At 35.7% G+C, this 22,582-nt stretch overlaps 1 protein-coding gene across 1 annotated transcript in view; it reads left to right on the forward strand.

Annotated features, from left to right (window-relative positions):
- Positions 1-18,425, forward strand: part of SIM1 (SIM bHLH transcription factor 1) — a 34,674-nt gene extending 16,249 nt beyond the window's left edge. Inside the window, exons 7-11 of the mRNA XM_053459690.1 lie at positions 302-408; positions 888-1,035; positions 9,632-9,794; positions 16,701-17,106; positions 17,701-18,425. Of these exons, the coding sequence (XP_053315665.1) occupies positions 302-408; positions 888-1,035; positions 9,632-9,794; positions 16,701-17,106; positions 17,701-18,425 (1,549 nt within the window). The remainder of the gene's footprint in view (positions 1-301; positions 409-887; positions 1,036-9,631; positions 9,795-16,700; positions 17,107-17,700) is intronic.
- Positions 18,426-22,582: the final 4,157 nt, after the last annotated feature.

Consider the following 22,582-nt stretch of genomic DNA (forward strand, 5'->3'; position numbering starts at 1 on the left):
TTTAGCCAAGATTATGTAGATGGGGTAAATTACTTGCTACAATCGTTACAATTTACCAAAGAGGACAACTTGGTTCGCCTGCTCATGCTCTTTTTTCCAGTTGTGCTATTTGGAATGCATATTATAGTTAAGTAAAGGTCAGTGAATGTGTGCCACAAACAAATCTTTTCACTAGAAGCACCATAATACTTTAATAATGAGAATTCATTCAGTTATTCATACAGTAAATATAATGATTATTCATTGTCCGACCTGCATGTGTGTGATGACTCCTGATGAAAGTTGTACCTTTTTTCCCCAGGGTTGCTGAATTGACTGGGTATGAACCTCAAGATCTGATTGAAAAGACATTATATCATCATGTCCACGGGTGTGACACGTTTCACCTTCGGTGTGCACATCATTTGTGTGAGTAATTTATGTGGAGTGCAAATCTCATATAATCTCCCTGTACACATATGTGTACATACATGGTGTATTGGTTATATATATATATATATATATATATATATATATATCAATGTCCTACATTTAAGGTATTACTAGATTCTATAAAACCATTGCTTTCTCCTTACTCCGCATGAATAGGCAAATTGTCCCAAATGACGTCATTTATCATTCTACCACAGGCTATGTGATCATAGAAATGGACATATGATGAATAAACAGAGTGATGTACCATTTTTTGAAATCTCAAATAAAGCATTGAGGTTAATAAGAGCTGTATGATAGTTCCCTGGTCTCTCTCACGCTTATTTTGAACAGATGGGTATATGTGTGTCTCTCGATACGCAGATGTCTAGCTGGGTCTGTGATATACATACACTGGCTGACCTGGGGGCAATAATAAGCAGGCTAATAATATGCGTTTGTGTTTGTCTTGGCAGTGCTGGTGAAAGGACAGGTCACCACTAAATACTATCGGTTCCTGGCCAAGCACGGAGGCTGGGTGTGGGTGCAGAGTTATGCCACCATCGTCCACAACAGCAGGTCCTCCAGACCTCATTGCATCGTCAGTGTCAATTACGTCCTCACGTAAGTAAGCACGACCACCCTACCTATCTATGATGAGTAGGAGATGGGAATGCATGTGCTTGATCATGGTTCACACGTTAAAACCTAGTGGAATATTTATACAGCACTAAACAGGCAGGACATCTGGTTTTCTTCTCGACATCAGACTTTTGAGTGTCTTAATTTCAACCAGATTGGTCAATAAATCTATATAAAATAAAAGTGAATTTTTAAAAATCTCTTTACTTATTTATGACAACAGGCTGGGGCTAGGAGCTATTGATGTGCACTTATTTAACAGAAATCTGGCTCCTGAGAGAATAATGGCACTCTGACAGAAAGGCTTTTTTTTCCATGGGAATATGTGCAGTTTAATGGCATTTCTCTATAAAACTCACACATCACAAGCATGTACATCACAGAACACACCCAGGGACAGTACTATAAGTTATCCTCAGATAGCTTATCCTCATCACCCCCTGCAACACAGATTCTGTTTGCCAGTAGTATTAGTCTGGGGTGGGGGATCTCATTCTTGCCAATAATCTCTTCTCTGTGGGCTGTCTTGTCTCTCAGGCATATTCTCCTATTGAGGAAGTCTGTGTGAATTAGGTCCTAATGAAAGAGTGGACCTCTTTAGTCCCTGCTCTTGAAGCTGTAGATCTTAGGGTTGGTTTGCTCACGTGATCATGGCAAACACTAGAAATATACTCAAGAAAACTTCTCCATTCTCTAAAGAATAACCTCTCTCTGAGTTTTCTTGCTATTTCTTCAATTTAATGTGATACAAACCCTTGATACAGTAGCTGAAAGATCACCATGTGACTTACATGGTAGCAAGTATTTGGGGATAAATTGCGACACTTTCAGTTGTTACCATCCAAAAAAACTTGCTTTTATTTTTTCTGTCTTCAGTACCATACAATCAACAATATAATGGCTTTTACATTGTAACTGGCATCCATGTAATAAAAAATCTCCTTTTCAACTATACTTTACAACACAAACCTCAGTAATAAACGTCATACATAACATTTCACCAATTCTTTGTTTGCAAGGGTGACATTTAGCCCTTTCTGTGTCATGAAGAATGTGTGTAATAACAGGGACTTGCAGGGCCAATATTAACGGGGTAGAAATACTTGGAGAGTACAATCATGACGTCATCAGTCAACACCTCATTGTGAGAAGCTATATGGAGTAGAGGCAGCAGATGAGGATGAAGTGGTTAGCAATGCATGTGAAATGCATAACAAAGCCTTCTCTCTGCTTAGCTAACATGAGATCACAAGGGGCGAAAGACTGCATGGAATGCAGTTATTTGAAGCTTGTTAGCACCAGGTAGTTTAGCTAGGCTGACAATTGACATCAGCTGAAGATTTTTTTTTAAAGAGATCCAGTTATTTTATGCTATTCAGTTGTCTATCCCTTTTGACACAGAAGGAGAAGAACCCCAAGGTCCACATGTATGCTGCCAGCCTGTTTATTTATTTATTTTTGCTTGCCTTCTGCTGTTGTGGAAAAAAATATAATATTAAAAAATAAATGGGACAGTGGTTGTGAAATGCTGTAATAATATTAGTTGCATGCTCTTAGACCCCAGAAAGACATTCTAGATTCAGCACCTATTACATAGGCATTGCATGTTATTATATTATCTGAGAACTAGAGACTGGTAAGGCAAGTAGACTTGTATGATTAAGATGAGACTTTTTTTTTATATAACTGCATTTTATGGGTAACTGTTTAAGGTAAAGTAAGATTTTTGTTTAAGATGACAACTACATTTGAGATACAACTATATGACTGAAAACCCCTTAGTGTAGAATAGAAAAAAAAATATTGGTCATTTTTTATTTTATTTGTGGGAAAATTCAGCCAAAAATCTAACGATGTGACGCTTGCGCCTTGTAAAAATATTGTTGATGTCAAAACAGATAAACATGTCATCAGATGGGAGAAGGATTCTGGAGTTTATATTTATATACATTTGAAAATACAGCACACATCCTGGCATGGATCATGATGCATGTCACTGTTATGCTATTAATAACATTTTGTAACTCTGTTACTATTTGAGTCAGGCGCAAATAATATTAAAAGTATCAATGTGATCGGAACTATGAAATAAGAGTATTTTGTGAGCCGTGAAACAAAATGTAACAGTATCCTTTGTGTAATATGATTTCATTGGTAAGCTTCTCAAAGGCTTTACAATCACTTAAATCACTTAGGATATACCACATCGAGACCAAAACCACAACCAATCAACCAAAACCATATATATGCTGTTTACCATTAATATTTTATATCGTTTTCTATTTGAAGCTATTAAGCTATTTATATTTTCCACATCTGACATCACACATGCGTCCACTAAACACAACATGAAGATTGTAGTAGAGTGGAACGTAACACAGGTAGCTGCTATGTTAGTAACTAAGGATTGACAAAAACACGCCAGCAATTCTAACAGATTATATTATGGAAAATCCCTTCTCAGGAGCATATCACACTATTGCATCACTACAGAAGAGTAACCTCAATCAGCACATCATGTTAACCCCTTCCATATGAGTAGCTGAAGGAAAAGGTAACAATCAGGCCCATCAAAGTTTTAACCTTCACAGGTGTACTCATTGAAATTGGATTGGTACTCCTTAAGTGCAATGGTCAATGAGGTCAACGTCAACCTACCCTGTTACTTTTAGGGAGAACCCCTAGAGTCATCAAAAGTGCAAAATAGTGTAGGACTAGCACATCGGAGAATCAATCTAACTTTAGAGTTTGTCCTTTGGCAACATCCCACTTGGGGGCATCTGAAATGCTGGCTCCAGTGCAGAGCGGAGATTAGTATTGGTATACTTGACCAATAAGGGCAGTGTAGAACAAAAGGCAACATATCATATTGAGCTGGTTTCATACGCAAATGAATTTCCTTGAAGACTCCAGGAGCCAAATGTAATTCATACATATATTCATGCATTTTCTGGAATGTGACAGTTCTTTTTATAGTTCATATTCATTTGCATTTCCCAATAATATGTTGGAATCAAATGTAAGCACATGTGTTGTAGGTTTGTAAGGGCAGAACTATTCCTGTACTTTTGACTTAAGGCAAAGTAAAAAAAAATTCTGTACATATAGGGATCTGTGGTGGTCATTCTCTATGGTTTGGTGTTTTTCTGCCTGTAACTGTTTTTATTCTTGTTACACTTGCTGAGAAATGACTGAGCCAAAGTAAACAAAGTAAATTGCAACATATTTATACTACTTATTCGACATTTTTATATTTTGTATAACGTAAGATATGTAAAATGTATAGTTTCCTGCAGGTCCTTACATAGTGTCCCTGGTCATAATGTCAGTGACTGCTGGCTCAGTAAGATGTCATATGAACCAATACAAGTATACTGGCTGCAGAAATTCACTTGTACAATAGTAGAGTAATTGGAGGCATGAGCTGTAAAGCAAGGGCATTTATATTTCTAAACAATCTTTTTAAAATATATTTTATGCTTTGTATTTCAGTTTTATCAAGCCCAATATCAGATTAGATCCTCAAAGCACATCACTCATGTCATGCGCCTCATGTTCCCTACTCCTCCCTGTCATGCACCTCATGTTCCACATTCCTTTTAGTGTGGCCCCCTATATTGTATTACTCCTCCCGTCATGTTCTATAATCCACATCTCATGTTCCTACCTTCAATAATGCTAAAAGATTCGTTTGGCTGCCGAGTCTAGCAGAAGGAGTTGAGTGGTAATGGGTTCTATCATCAAGGTATGGTGGATAATAACCACACTCTGATGTCACCATGCAATACCTGCATGGTAAACCCACAGTGTTTTCAGGGTCTCTCTGAAAAACAGACACCATATAGCCTTAAACAGTGACAGGGCTAGACTGAGGCAGCCCTGGCATGCTATACTTTTATACTGTTGCAGTAGGTGGTTGCATGCACCTATCTGGCTGCAGTAAGTAAAGGTGTGCTGCACTTTGGCCACTGGTCCACTGGGCATTTGTGTGCCAAATGGCCGGTCCAGACCTGCCTGATGTTTTAGCAGGGGTGCTGCTCTAGGGCTGACACAGAACAGCACCTCAGCTGCCTTTCAGAGACTACAATGCAAATGGGACTCCAGGATTCCTCTTCTTCATGCTGCTCAGTTTTATGCAGAATGCCGGAATATAAAGTTGTATCCTGGCACTCTGCCTCGGAAAGTTGCAAAATACAGGGAAAGTGTGTGCCACCTGAGGACTGCTAAAGGGCAGTGAATATGATCTCCCCAAACTGTCATCAAGCACAAATTCCGGGTCTGCATGGAATATTACAAACAGATTTCCATTCTTACAAATAATGCTCATAATGCATGGATAGGCAGTAATGTTAGCAAAGAATATGTCTATTCCACTCTCTTACTGCTCAGGGATACCTTATTCCAAAATTCATTATTAAAGTTAAAAATGTGGCCTGATTCACGTTTCTTTTTGTGTTGTTGCTGTTTTTGTGACCCACATAAGAAATCAGTGACAAATAAAAATCTGAAAAAAATAAAATAAGACTGAAAATAGCAAAATAGAACAGAAATGCAGACTGTTAAGTAATCTATATTTAAAAGGAGGCATTAAAACTTCTATGTGCATGGCTTCATGGTTGTGTGTTTTAATGAGGCACTTTGGTGAACCCCTGAATTAGATCAGCCATTAAATTAGCTTTCGTTCTGTTTATCTGCCTATAGACAGACACATTATAGCAGTAGTTTAGAAAGATCTCCTTAGGGAACTACAGACCACCAGGTTTTAAGAATAACCGATGATCTAGTGAGCAAACATGAATTCACTTAGTTTCCATATGAATGGTAATGTTTAGTTATTCCCCAGACGTGTCTTGACTAAAGCTTTGTAAAAAAAAAACCCCTTCATTATAGTTTAACATAAAATAACCTGTGTATAGTCTATATAAAATACAACTCCACTTTGGGCATGGAAGTAAATATATATATATATATATATATATATATATAAATTTGCAATAATAGATATGTTTAATATATTATAATTGCAGTATTTTGTATTTATTATTGTTGATAATTGGTTGAACTATTCAAACTTCATTAATCTTATAATTTGGTAAGCATTATATTTTGTTCACGCTTTCAGCAATGATTAAACGTAATTATACATTCTCTGGCTGTCACTGACAAAATCAAATCACATCACATCACATTTTTTTTTTTTTTTTGCTGTTTCGAACTCTGAAAACCTTCATTTATTTCAAAGATTGTTCTGAGCCTGAAAATTCCATCCGCTGATGCTTGTAAGCATATGATAATCAGGACAGCCAGGGATTGATAAAATACTCCCCGTGGGGCGATATATCAAACTCTCCCAGCTGCAAAAACGCTGCAATACTAAAGGGACGATTTTCAACACATTCATGAAAAAAAATATTATTTCTTTCAATTATTATTATTTTTTTTTACTTTGATAAATCTGGTGTTCAGCGTTACTGTAGAAGAGGTCGAGGATTAAGGCTGTGATAAATGTTTATAAAGAGAAAATCTGGGATATGTGTTTATGATGAATGTAACTTAACCTTGTTTAGGGAGTAGTACAGATGTGGCCGGAGTTACTGTGCTAAATGGCAAACAAGTAAGCTGCACATGGACAGTCACAAAACCCATAGGGGTTATGTATAACATAAAATGGAATTCTGGTACCAACATTGAAAAAATGGGTTTGTTGCCATAGTGACCAATGAGCTTTTGTGCTGATTGGACTATTCCATTTGTAGCAACGGCAATAAGGCTATTTTTCAATCCTTACATTAGAATTACTTAAGGAAACCAGTCTTGGCTATCATAAAAACCTAGTCAATGCATTCTGAATCTGGTAGAAAAAGCTAGTATAAAAATGTATTAATGCCATGAACTTTAGGCTGTATATATAAGGCCGACCCTTTTCTCCATACATATAATCATATAATGACCAGGATGCATAACACGTTATGGTACATACATTTATATATGCCCATTTGTCTCTTTGATGGGGCATGGTAAAGAAGTCGCATATTCTTGGCACTTGACCAAATTGTAAAACGTGGCTGGAATGTGAGTCAGTTGCTCCTTTCCGTTTCCCTTCCATATTAGAATCTATCTGGCCAGAATTAAATAATACTGATAAAACGTTATATTGGTAAACCATCCAGACGTATATATCCCTTATAATTGTCAGTAAATATTGTATTTACTTTTGTTAGTTAACCACCATTAGTGAGTAAGTCTGCTATTCAATGCCTCATTGTGCTGAACTAAGAAGATCCCTAAATTCCCTCCTTATTTATCAGTCATGTGAAGTCTTGTTGGCCCAAAAAGAGTTCAAAAGATTCAGAGAGAAGGAAAACTTTATAATTATTTATATTGATTTTATAAATCTAGAACAAACCTTTTTGTTATATTTAATGTATACATCTTTTATGTGACACTTTCCATGTTTGCATAAACAACATTTACATCTATTGATTTTAACCCTACTTTAAATCCTAGGGCTGCCATGGGTAGTCATAGTAAAATAAAGTTATATCTATCTATCTATCTATCTATCTATCTATCTATCTATCTATCTATCTATCTATCTATCTATCTATCTATCTATCTATCTATCTCTATCTATCCATCCATCCATCCATCTATCTATACATGTGTGTGTCTTGTCACTAATTAATGACTAGATAAGTGACATCTAGATTGTATAAGAAATCTATAGGGATTAGATTAGTATACAGCAGCACTGAGATTGATCCTCCTCATCGGAATCAACAGATCGGTTAAGTAATCGTCTTAATTGACGTGTTGAATGTTAACTGTGTAAAAATTGCAAATGAAAACAAATTATTCCAGACATTTGCAGATTTTTACTTTCTGCAGCACATCATGTGATATGGCATTTAAATAATATGTATAGGCAGGCATGTACATTTTAACTGTATTTGTTTCAGAATTTGAAAATTAGCTTATCATTGATTTAGGTGCAAGTTTGTCATTTATCCTTATTTTACAAAGTGAAATTAATATATATACATGAGGTAAAGACATTTGCAAAAAAAATATTGGAATGCAAAATATTGTCATAAAAACCACTTATGTTTTACATATACATTTTGGGAATGGGAGTGGGAATGCAACCCCTATTCCCTAGTTCCAATGGGTGTCAAATGAACTTATGAAGAATATCACAATGGTGAAAACGAAAAAAGGCTCCAGGTATAGTGGGAAATTGCTTGGCCTCAGGAACAATTGTTTCATCTCATGGTGGCAATACTGGTTCCTCCAACTGCCCAGGGCGCCTCTATCTACTCAACAAACTTTTCCAAAACATACTCCACCTTCATGGCCTTTGCTTTGTCCCCCTTAAAGCCCAGAACTGACAACCCTCTGGCTTCTATATGAAGCAGGAGAGACAAGACTCCATAGACTCCAGTTGGGAGTCCCAAGCTTTGGCATAAATCCTTACAAAAAAAATTAAAAAAACAGTGGTGTTCCTCAACAGCATCCAAATTCCACCGTTATATGTCAAGGCCCTTTTATGCATAATAATACCAAAAACATTTTAAAATAAACACTTTATACAAAAGGCTGCTGTAGATGAAATGACAGAAACACTACAACATTCTATAGACTTTTTAATAAAAAAGTAAATGAAAAGTCCCCGCACTGTTATTCATTGTGAATCATTGTGTATATAAGATCTATTTACATTTGGCATATCAGAAAATTGTTTTAGGAGTTTAAATAAAAGAGCATAATGCATATTTAGTCAAGCATTACTGCACTAAGGCATTAAGTAGATTAGAAATAAATGAAAGCAATTAAGGAGCCTGTCTAAGAAATGTAATATATCAGAGACATGAATCAATTGTTTGCACAAAACATTATGACTGGCAGTAGATGAGATTTAATCAAGTATGTGTGTTCTACAACATTTGTGTTTAAGAAAAATGATTAATGAATATAGCCTGCCAGTAATCTCCGATTTCATGAATCTGTCATTTGCACACTTGATTTGTTTTTGTGGAAAGGCCTACTGGTGCCACCTAGTATTATGGCACCGGAGTCTACCATGAAACATCATAGTACATTGCTGAAGGGAATCAGGTTCGATTTGATGTTCCGACGCTGGAATTTCATGTTTTGTTGAATAGTGACACCCATCATCCCAAATGGAATTCTGAACAACTCATGGAAATGGCAAATGTACCTTTACTATGTAAATATTTTATTTAACAAATAATTATTTTGTGCTAAGAGGAATGTTTGGAAAGCGAGTAAAACCACAACGGGTTTTCTATATAAAAAGTTCCAAGCTCTCCCAATAGGAAAGAAGAACGCTGATGAGCAAACAGGCCTAGGCCAGCAGTCATGCCCCCTTACCTATTGGTTCAAGGAGACCTTTTCCTTTTCAGGTTTCTGAATGCTTATCTGGGATATGCTAAAATGTAATGCAAGTAGTAATAGTTTAGACTTAATTGTTTTGGAGTTCTGTTTGTTGCTGATGTAAGCCATTGTTTTATTTCAGTGATATGTGATTGACTAAATGTAATATTAACTTCTTAAACAGGGATACAGAATACAAAGGACTGCAGCTTTCACTGGATCAAGTAACCACAAAACCTTCATTTTCTTATGCAAACTCAAATCCAACCATAAATGACACCAGGAAATGCAGCAAGTCTCGGATCTCCAGCACCAAGTCTAAATCTAGAACGTCACCATACCCACAGGTAGATTTCACACGTCCATCTACTCTTGTTGTTATCGTTGTCATTCTAGAGGGAAGTGGCATCTAATTTGTGTTCATTTCTTACAAAATGTCAGAAATAACCACTTGCCACAAAAAATGTATTGAATTCTGAAAGCCTCCCTGAAAGCTCCCTTGTCTTCAGGTCAAACATAAAACCAGTCCAAGCCAATAAATAGAGGCGGGCAAGATGGACGTAGCAGGGCAGGAGCTAAGACAGAACTGAACTAGGTCATGGCTAGGTTAGAGGATTTTGCGCATTGGCGGAGCCAAGTTGCCCTTCAACAGATAATTAGCCACAGCTTCTTTTTCTACATAAAACTGAATGGATCATATCATATGCAATTCTAAATACATAGAAAGAAATGTAATGGTTTGAATATACTTTTAAATACATGATTTCATGACGTAATAATAGAGATGTATGAAAAAAATGTTTATCACCTGATTTAAAGCACATTGTTTTCATATTTTGGTCAGGTCTTATGTGTGAAGCAGTAAAGTGCTTGTTTTATTTGTTTGATGGACTAGGTAATCAATCGGTCAGTCTTCAGATATGGAACCGTTATAGCCACCAGTAAGCCCAATGAAAAGGATTATTAGTGTCATGAAGGTTTAAATGTGTTTGGAAAGGATCAAGCTTGATTTAGACCAGCCATGCCCAACATAAACCTTGATGCGTCTCTGTCTAGAATGGGTTACATAAGCATTTTTAAGGCCCTGGGGCACAATTGAACCACTGTTAGAGCCACATTGACTGAATGAAGAAAGGTAATCTCCGTACATAACCCTGTCAATGTTTTTGCCATAGAATCCCCTTTTTTAACAATTCCTGTTTCTTAGTAAGAACGCTGGATATTTGATATATTACCTAGATAGATGAATCTCTGTGAGACCTTGAGTATGAAGGAAGAATTCTGTCTCCAGAGAAATATGTTGTCAATTGATTGCCATGGGTTGCTGCACTGGAAAAAACTGAAGGCTTGTTGCTAACGTCAACAGCCTGTTTATTGCCGCTCAACCATTATATCTTATTCTTTAATAACTGTATTGGAGTTTTGGAAGCATTGGTTACCCCTGAATTGTATACTTTCAATTGAAATATTCATTTTGTTACATTGAAATTTTCTTTAAGATATTTGGATGCATTTTTTGTTAAAGTGTGATATAAAAATTATGATTCCTAATATTCATTGATATATATATATATAGTAACATAACAATGTCTGCGCTTTGATGTGTCTGCCCTGTTCCCTGCTGTGATCTGTATCATGTTTATGCATATGAACGGGATGCTTTCTGTAATATAAACATCTGTACGTCTAAGAGGAACTTGTACCATGTTTTCCATTATTTGCCAGTGAGGTAAGGGTTCTCTGTATGCACTTATACAGATACCAGTGCGTTTTGCCGGTACTCAGGATGTTGTCAAAAATATATATTTTTTTGACATATGACAAATACAGTTGTATGTCTGGGTATCTATTCAGCTACTGACTTTTTTCCATTCCTGATGCTTTTACCTTATACTATACCTTACTATAGTTTATGAATCAAGCATGTACCTTATAGTTTTTGGCTTGTACTGTACTCTGTATTATGACTGGAACAAGACAAAGAACATTTATTTTCTTATATTTATTTTATAAAAATGTATGTTGAATGTATTTCTCATTTTAAAATTGTGCTAGTTAATTTAGTCTTGAATCCAAATACATACCTGATTATCTATTATGCTGGGCTGCATTAAATTTGCATTATGTTGTTGGTGTCATTACCATTAGCAATGCAGTTGGGCACAGCCATGAGCAAAATGTTATTGCTTCATACCAAAGAAAGCAAAAATATTACACCATGCCCTGGTAATGAAGTAATAATTAAATGAATCATGGAGTTCTGTGCTCCCACTAGAAAATAACAGAACTCCTTTCCTAAATGATGATGATGGCCATTATTTATGATGGGTAGAACGTGGCAGGACAGTCAGTAAGAGTTAGATTACAAAACATAGAGAATGGCATGATTAGTGAATTTTCTTAATATTTTCATAGTCATGAATGCAATTTACTGCATATGATGGCTTCTTTTACAGTTTTGGTAGATCTTGTGCTTCCAAAGTATAACTTTACAGCTAGGAGGGCATGGGAGGTGTAGTTCAGTAGCAGCTATAAATTACCTTGGATTGAAAATTAATACCAAGGAGTAGTACATTTTCTCTCTGCTAGCAACCGCTTTACGCTATAAATAGCGTAGGTAGTTTACACGTTTTATTACAGGGTATGGTTTGCAGTGCACCTAAATAGGAAACACGCATGATTAAATATTGTCTATAAATAGATATTGAATTAATGTGTTGTAAAGGAAACATAACCCCTGAATTTATGTCAGGCTAATTTCTTCATATAACATTAAGAATAAAGATAGCAATTATCAGCCAACCATGGACAAAGAAGGGAGCCGTAGATCTGTATTTTTTCATCTTAACTGTTCACATACCTAGACATCATATCTAGCCATTAGTCCATTCACAATTTCATCATCTCCCCTCCAAAAGTTTATTTTTCAAATCGAATTTACATTTTCTATGACAATTCATGTAAGATTAACCCAGCACTGGCTGATTTGGTGGTTCTGCATCAGCTGGAAAAGAAGGTTCTTGAAATAGTTAAGCATGTTGTGTGTGGTTTCTCTGCCTGAAAGCAGAACCAATTGAGAGAAGGTACTGCATTTGGCTTAAGAAAAAGGTATCCCAATTTGCCCCATTACTTTTTTTCCCCCTTTTGTTACATTATTTTACAGTTAATCTGATATCATAACACTACAGTACTTTTTTGTTATGATTATAACAAAACACAATATAATCTTACAGAAAACGGTTATTTACAGTTGTTGAATTTTCCTAAAAAGCACAAAAAAGTATACATGGGGAATTTTAGATTTGGTTGATATCCCATAAGTTGAGTTGATAACTGAAACAGAGAACCGAAGTAGATGTAAAAATACAATATATTTAGTTGCCAAAAAATAAATGCTGAAAAATAAAAAATAGATTACTCCTCAAACTCTTTTTCAATCTATTTACATCTTTCTCCTTAAAAATCAAAACTGTGTCTAGTGATACATATTTGTTGAAACATTAATGTGTCTTTACATTTGCACAAAACAATAAATATATTCTCCTTGTCCTACAATAGTTTAGCTTGTACAATTACATTGCTTTCAATTTCTAGTTGAATTACTAATTTGCTATATAAACAACTTGTAGTGGGAGGCACATCCCGAGTAAAATGGATTTTAATGAAAAGAGACTGCAAAAGCCATAATATTATTACACAGACACATTTTACTGTGTTTTTGCAAGGAACAAAATTTGATCTGAAATAAATTGATTTTCATTTCTGTATATTAAGCGTCTGAAAACGAATACCCTTTTTTAGATTAAATTGACACTGGGGAAGTAATTGGGAACTTGATCAAAAGGTCTGTAGGATTTGGTAAAAAAAAACCACAGATTCATTTAACCATCTGATATGCATCACTTCCCATTGGTAAATTAACACAAGAGAGTTTTGTCAACTAATTATTTCACAAATAAATGTTGTTTTGTGTAAATTTACCATTAACACTTGCATTGAAACGGCAGGATTCATGGGTGATCAATTTAGTTGAGCCATTTAGTAAACCTACCCCTAATTTCATTGCCAGAGATGCAATATTTTGCTTGTAAACGAGATCATTCTAGTTCAGCTGAAGCTGTATTTTAGATCAAGCTGCCTTGGGTCCTAATATTCTTAAAGAACAAAACTATTCTTTCAAACGTATCAAATCAAAATGTTCCATGAAACTAATCTATTGCATTTTTGCTTCATATTTTAAGATTGGCTACCCCAAATAAAATGTTCTAAGCAGGCTATTTGCGAAAATTGACAATATACCATTTTTGAGATCCTTGACTATTATTTCGGTTCCATCATTCCAAGCATAACCTTCATCAGATGGTTGGAACGTAGTCTGTGCTCGTCACCTTGGCACTTGCGTTGAAGGATTTATATCAAGGAATGATTAATAAATCCCTTTCAGATCTCTGCAGAAACCTTAAGATAAATGTCTATCTTTACATTAATCGCATGTTTTATGGGATGTAAATTCGAAGGGATTTGGCCTCACTTTAGACTTTCTATATGTCAGAAATGCCTTTTCAAATCAGTTCCTTTGAACTGTCATAATATTTTTATATATAACCTTTATTCATAAATTATTAAAGGTATTTGGCCTCCTCTGCCTCGTGATTATCATCTACAAAGGTTGGTCGCTGTAGCTGAGCTGGTTCTAACATAAGTTAAAACTGGAGATAAATGATTTCATTTGAATGTCAGCGGTTGTTTAAGATTTTACTGTTTTCATTTTTAAATCTGGAATTTTTATTACAGTGGGTTACTTTTAAAGGCTTTTTAATGCCTCTACTGTATACTGATAATAAGGCAATATATTTCATGTTATTAAAAAAACAACGATTAGTCATTAGCATTAAAGAAAGCATAATTAGTACTGTATTGCCTACAACATTGTATAAAAGTGCAACCTTTGTCATTTTGTGTTATGGGACAGCTACGCTTAATAATCATATGGTGGTCTGAAAAAGTATTTGCCTCTTCTACTTTTGCTTATTTGTCACATTAAATTTTTTGTTTGTGCCAACCTTGCACTCAAACATTTGCGATAACTCGTAATGATTCTTTTACTTTGCTATGGAGGAATTTAGGCCCACTCCTCTTGACAGAATTGTTTTAATTCCGCCCCATTAGAGGGCTTTTGAACATGCACTGCTTTTGAAGGTCATACCACAGCATCTCACTTGGTCAGAACTATGACTATGCCACTCCAAAATCTTTATTTTGTTTCTTTTGAGCCATTCCAAGGTGGACTTGCTTGTGTGCTTCGAATCATTGTCCTGCTGCATATGGCGAGTGTCAGTCTGGGTTGCTGTGTGACCTCCTGGATGAACGGTTGATGCACTCTTGATTTTGGTAGGCTGGTCATACCTGGGGAGGTTCATAATTGCTCCAGGTTTTCTCCATTTGTAGATTCACTGGAGTCCCTGGAGTCCAAGAGCCTTAGAAATGCTTTTGTAACTCTTTCCAGACTGATAGATGTCAATTTTGTTTGTTTGTTTGTTTGTTTCTCATCTGTTCTTGAATATCTTTTGATCGCAGCATCACATGCTGCCTTTTGAGACCTTTTATTATTCTATTCTATTATTATTCTATTTATTCATGTTAAGATTCAATAAGGCTGGCAGTAATCATGCCTGGGTGTTTCTAGTGACATGGAACCCAATTATAATAAAAATGTGGTAATCTGGTTGATTTAGAAACTAAGGGGGCAATTACTTTTTCACATAGGACTAGGTTTGATAGGATTGCTTTTTCCTTCTATACATGAATGTATCATTTATAAACTGCATTTCGTATTTACTTGGGTTATTTTGTCTAAAATTACAATTAGTTTGGTGATCTGAAACATTTTAGTGTGACAGATATGCAAAACAAAAGAAATCGGGAAGGGGCGAGTACTTTTTCACAGCACTGCATAGGAGGTCTTTATTAAAGTTGGTTGCTTTCATCAACTCGGATCAACTCCACTTGTCTGTAGTTGAGTGCGAGTTGTGTGTTATATGTTTTTAGCGCAATCTGAATTAGCTTTAGTGAATGTACTACTTGGACTTTTGTCAAGCTCATGTGAGTTTAGTACTGCATGCTACCATTTTAAACCAACTTGCAGTCACTTGAAGCTTAGTTAATGGGCCACATTGAGTTGCTCTTCTAATATATATTATTAATACATGAAAGATGGCTTATTTTTGGTGTTGAGAAAACAGAGCCATACAAGACGGAAGAAGCCTTAAAAGGATTGTGTATACATTTTTTAAAATTATCCTGCTTAGTGTAAACTATAGATAATGTTTGTGTGTTTATGTCTGTGTGCTCATCAAGGGTAAAGCTCAGTACAAAATGTTAGATAATAGATATTATTTCATATTAAACGATTTGTTGTGGTACTATAGTCCATGCATACTTTATTGTACATATATATTTAATGCTAACATCATTTTTTTAAATATAGAAAAGACATAAAAAAATATTAACTTGAGACCATTATTTTTATGGATATATTCTGTTACTTTAAACCAGGCTTCTGCCATCTGTGCTATTCTATAATAGTCAATGCAGAAAACATATTTTAACTTTCAGGTTTACATTAGGAAAGCATAAGATAAAAGTGATTTAATGGCCACCATCTGGTCAGCATGCAAGGCATCTGTGCCATTTTCCCTGGTGGCTAAGGTACAATTTAGCAGCAAAAACCTCAGTAAGAATATTTTCATTCCCGGTAAAGAAAGAAAAGAGTTAAATAAGATCTCATGTTTTATATATTGTGGAACACTTTTTTTCCTAATTAAATAAAAAAGTAGAACAAACATGAAAGAAACACTTTTATAGAAATAAATCTTTAAAGAAAGGGATTACAGGCTCCATGGATCAAGATCAGTGTTGCCTTTTGTTTATTTCTTTTATTGTGTAATTTTTTTCCAAATTGTGATATAATCAGTGAGCATCTAATCATCCATCATTGATATAACTGTGGGTACTAGCTAATATTAATTATTATTTTGTGAGAGTAGGTTCTCACCCTATTGAGAGTGTGCCTTGACGGGGCGGGTGAGCTTAATTATGCTTTGGCCAATTCATATAACCAAAACCTCTCATTTATATTATGTTTATATATTTGTTGCCAACTTTATTAGGGTAAGAAGCGCAGACAGTTTTTGTTTTTTTGTAATTATTATTTTGGTCTACCTATACATATGATTTTTATTTATTTATTGCAGTACTCTGGATTTCAGACAGAAAGATCTGAATCGGACCATGACAGCCAGTGGGGTGGCAGCCCGCTTACCGACACTACTTCGCCACAACTTCTTGATCCAATAGACAGACCAGGCTCCCAGCAGCATGACATGTCATGCGCATATCGACAATACCCAGACCGGAGTGCGCTTTGTTTTGGATTTGCCCTTGATCATTCCAGGCTAACGGAGGACAGGCACCATCATAGCCAGTCTTGTGAAGGAGGAAGATGTGAGGCTGGCAGATATTTTCTAGGGAGCCCACAGGGTGGACGAGAGATGTGGTGGGGTACAAGATCGTCACTGCCTTTGCCAAAGTCATCTCCAGAAAGCAGAAACGGATATGAGAACAGTATGCCGCATATTGCCTCAGTCCACAGAGTCCATGGTAAGCATAACATACAAAATGATGGAGTATATATCTGTTTAATTATTTTGGTAACTATTTGCATTATCTAGTTCCACTATACTAAAATATGTTTGTAGAACCTATAATCTCAAGGCATGTCATATTTTTCCTTTAGTTTGAATGAAACCAGCAACATGTTTGCTTTTCATTTTTATAAAAAGTGGCAGTTCTACAATAAATTTAAGTGAGGACCCTCTGTAATAAAAAGTATTTTATTTTTTGTATGGATTCACATGTTTGCACCAGAACTGCCACAGTGGAACCAAGGCCCTAAATGCTTGGTGCTTGTTGGGTGGGGTGGGGTGGGGTGAGCTCTAGCCTTATTTAAAGACTTCAGTGACCTTTCCCATAATATCCCCAGAGGGAGCCTATTAAACCAGTGGGTTCTAAGGTAATGTGGAGTGCCACTTAGGGTTTTTGTCAAACATAATCTATATTTATAAATGTTTTCTGCTCTTCTTTGAAAATGTCGTGATACGCTTCACAGCAAGGTTTAGGTTGAATAGAAAAAGAGGAAACACAGAAAAGGAACGCAGTATATTGATGGAATATTTTCTAATTTGCCATTTCTAGGGAGAAGTCATTGGGATGAAGACAGCGTTGTTAGTTCTCCAGATCCTGGTTCTGCCAGTGAATCAGGGGAACGCTACCGTACAGAGCAATATCAAAATAGTCACCATGAGCCCAGCAAAATTGAAACACTTATACGTGCCACACAACAGATGATTAAAGAGGAGGAAAATAGGCTACAACTACACAAGTCTAGTCCAGATCAACTCCCTACAGTTAATGGTGCTGGGAAAAGAAACTCCATTTGTTTTGCCAATTACCAACAGCCACAACTCACGGGTGTTGTGTGCCGTGGACCATCTGTTACCAATACCTCTCCTTGTGACCATGTCCAGCAAAAGGATGGAAAAATCCTGAGCCCACAAGACAATGATTATGAAAACAGCCCCACTAATTTGTCTAGAATGAGCAGTCCAAATTCAGACCGAATATCCAAAGCTGGTGTTACTATAGCAAAAGACTATTTACATACAAATCTGTCCCCTCAGCAAACGGTGGACCATGCTGTGTCACCAAACTACTACACTTCTCACAGGCAATATTTTGATAAGCATGCTTATACATTTACTGGCTATGCTCTTGAACATTTATATGATACCGAATCGCTTAGGAACTATTCTTTAAGCTGCAATGGATCACACTTTGATGTGACTTCTCATCTAAGGATGCAACAAGATCCTGCCCAAGTCCACAAGGGCACATCGGTTATAATAACTAATGGAAGTTGATGATTTTTTTTTCTTAACAATGTATTGGAATTGAAAGAAACATTCTTAAGGACAGTGTTACCAGCATCTGATGAATCACAGTGCACTAGGGTGGATCTTGCTATTGACTTTTTTTTGTTGTTGAAGTTTTTAGAACATTCGAAACAAACGTTTAAGGGGTCCACTGATTATCAGCAGAGCTCCAGAGAACCTTAAATGTCATGTCTATACTAGCCAATCGTGCAGTCTAGGGGAAGGCCTATATGTGTGGTTTTTAAAATATTACATATTGTTGATAAATATAACTTGCATGAAGAGAAAGCATCCTTTTTTGCAAATACGAAGCCGACTATGCACACAAACCTTGCAGCAATGCGGAATGTACACGATTCTGTATACCCACTCGCATCACTAACCCCATATCTTTATATTCAGAAGCATATTTACAATCTATAGCCTAAACATTATTTGATTTATTGGATATAGAAGATAATTGAAAAAATAGGTGTTCACAATAGTGGTCTTTGTTAATGTAAACCCAAATTAAAATGGAAGATAAACAACTGAAAATGTACTGAAACTCCTAATAATTTTACTTGACATATACTACATTATTTTTTCTAATTACTTTCAACTTCCTCAACGCAATGAAAATAGTCACTTTGTTTGAATATGATTAATGCTTATTTTATTTACTCCAAAACTTTACAATATTTGTCTAAAATTTAGTAATTGGTTATTAGGATGTTTTTGTTTTACTCATACACATGTCAATCATATTTCATAATAGAAATTGGTCTTGGTCAGGACAACACTCCTCCTATGATTTAGGAGACTGAACATTGAATTTTCGCTAGCATTAATTTAACAGTGCATAAATGAATCAGTTTAAGAAGTCTTATTAGAAATAGGTGTTTAGACTAGATTTGTGCAAATGGACAATTTGTGTTTCCTGCCCTTTTGGTTCGGATGAAATTCATTGTCACTCACATTCTTTCACACTCTCTCATGCTCTCTCACACTCTCTAATGCTCTCACTCTCTCTAATGCTCTCACTCACTCTCTCTCTCATTCACTCTCCTTCGCACTCTCAATGTCTCCCTATCTTCCACCTCCATGTCTACTTTTTCACAGATTTTGCTTGCCTCTTTTAGTTATTCTGTGTTCTTTCATTGTTTATCCCCAGAGTAAGCTCCATTAACCAACCCACTTGGAGCACTTCTGTAAAAGGGTGGATTGTTCACGTACACCCTCTCACCCTATTAGAGGAATGAGGAGAGGCCGTCCCTGTGGGATTGCCGTGGCTCCGCTGTTTTGGGTGAAGTACTCAAAGAAGCCAGAAATTCACAGAGACAGAGAGGTGCAGAAACACTTCTCTTTCTAAGCGAATCCGTCTGCAATATTCTGGCCTCTTGGAGTACACACACAAAAGCTTGGAGCCATGGTGCTCCTCACGGGGACAGCTTCTCCCCGTTCCTCCAATCAAGGGAAGGGGTGTGCACAAAGGCTGTGCCCTTTTCCTCAATTTAACAAAAATGGCATATTTCATTAAAATTTGTACGAATCTGAACGCACAACTATAATTAAGGCCAATGATAGCTTTTGTTGTTACAAAAGTTACATCCCTGATGATAAGTGATTTCCCAGGGCAATGTATGACAGGATCCACAGAAAACAACTTTGTTTATGTGTCCTCATAGTTGTACAGGGGACAATTAAAGAGTGTTGCTCATATGCTCCACATCTTCAAACAAAATTTCTGTTTATGCAGCTCACATTATAATTTTGTGTGTGTACTCCTGTATAACATCATACTCTAAACATGAACCGGTTTTATATTAAACATTTAAAAACAAGATAAAAAATAATAATAATTTTCCAGGACCTGAATAGTCTGTGATTTACCTGGCCTTAAGGATAAAGTGATCGATACTGATTTATACTGATTATCATACAGTCATTTATTAAATGCCATTCAATCCATTTTAATGAAAAGAAAAAAACCCCCATAAAACTCGTTAAGCTGAAATAATTGCACTAAAGTAACCAAAGCAATGGAGACAAGTTCACAGCATACTGTACATAGGTCCTGCCATGTCTATAGTCATTATCATAGTACAGTCTGGTAGTTAAAAGTAACCCGTTTATTTAGGCATGTTGTCTTATTTCAAACTTAAATGTATTTAATCGTGAAATTGCGAGTTAGCTTTTTTTAAATCTTTTTTTTGCAGTGAAGATAAGCATTTTGAATGGTCTGAAACACCTATGTATAAGTATACTGTTATCTCAAGTGTGTTTTTAATTTTACAGTACAATTAGAGTCCAAGGCCCAAGGATTTTTTCTAGAATCAAAAAAGATAATGTAAGCATATTCTCTACTAGCATAAAATGACATCAAAATTGAATTTACCACCCAAACAATGCATAGCAACGCTTATTACACAGCAAAAACATCAACGATATACTGCATATTTAAGGTACTATATGCTGAGTTTAGGAAGATTATAACTGAAGCTATTAAAGCACATTGTATATATTTTGCAGTTTCCCTTATTTCAGTTTATTCAACCATTACGGTTTTTGACACATGCTGTTTATTAGTATTATTTGTCTTGTTTTTACTTAAAAAAGAGAGACCCTCTTACACTCAATACACTTATCTGATCTATTCAATCTAATGTGAATAATATAGTTAGTCAGTATTAGCAGCATGGGTCAGAAGACAGACTGGAGCTATGTATGGATGCTCGGTGCAGTATTTCGATGGACAAATACAAATAGCAGGTTTACATAATTAATGTTTAATGGATGAGCGGAGTTTTATGCGACTTGGAGGCCAAACCGCAGAAGTGCATTGCAGACTTTGTTAATATGGGGTGGTTAACACTTTCAATGCCATTAAAAACATGAAAACCAGTATGGAGAATTACATTCAAACCGCTGCAATCAACATGCTAACAGTAATTTACACAACATAACCTGGTAGCAAATGCAACCCATCTAAATGGCCCAATTTATAAAAATCTCCCTGACCAAAGGGGTTGATTATTATAAAACCAAAGTCTGGCATTTATCAAACAGAATTATAGGCTTCAATGGGGAGCGACTGAGACATATGTGAAGGATTGTAAGGCAATACAGAAAGTTGTATACCTCAGTAAAGAGGTTAGCACACCTGGTACAATTTATTTGCCCTAGTTTGAAAAGGATCGGACTTCCCTAATTTAAAAGGAATATTTAAGGAATGTGTATGTAAGCACTCATTAGCAAGAACGTGTATGAAATGAACTGGCAGTCTCTGTAATTCATTATGATAGGTACAATAACACAGCTCACTGAAAATATTTTACCCAGATTTACCAAGAAAATGTGAAAGCAACACACAGCAGACTAAATCACATACAACAACATTTTTTTTTGAAAATTATAACTTAATACATTTTTTTAGACAACGTTAATCTAAACATTATCACCAACACTTTCTAGAATTCTTTAATCATGATGCATTTTGCCTCATTTATACTTTTTCTAGGAATGCTTGTCATGTGACCCAAAAGCCGACGCCGCTGTCTCAAAAACAAAATGGTTTTGTGTTGTATCTATGTGATTAAAACATCCAGAGGAAAGAATAAAAGGACAGGTCTGTTTTAGGCTCATTTTGCTTAACATGCCAGTGCACCTTTAATTGTATTCAAAACGAATGTAATTGGAAAAATTGGAAAAAGTAATTGGAAAAAGTAAGCGAAAATGAAAACAGTGTTTATGTTCTGCAATGAATAGAATGATTACAATGCGACATGGGTGTGAATTGTATTGTCTACTAATTTACTGAATTATCCCCACATAGGATGATGGAGAAATTAAAGATTGACTGCACTTTAAAATCAAAGATGTGTTTACATTGGGAATGACACGGTGTCTGATTGACAGTAACAAATGAGGTTGTGTTTCACAACTGCCTATGTTTTGTTAGTACTAATAGGACACATTGAAATATTTATGAGATCAGACACTCAGCTGCAAATATCTAAACTGCCATGCCTTGCAATGTATATATCTAGTGACATTGTAGCATTTTATCTGTAACTTGAAGTTTTCCCTTTGGAATGTATTGTAGGACATACGACTCAACTATGTCAATATCTTGCAAATTGTTCCCATTTATAATTATTTATATT

This window comes from Spea bombifrons, chromosome 3 (genome assembly GCF_027358695.1).
Source record: "Spea bombifrons isolate aSpeBom1 chromosome 3, aSpeBom1.2.pri, whole genome shotgun sequence".
NCBI lineage: Eukaryota > Metazoa > Chordata > Amphibia > Anura > Pelobatidae > Spea > Spea bombifrons.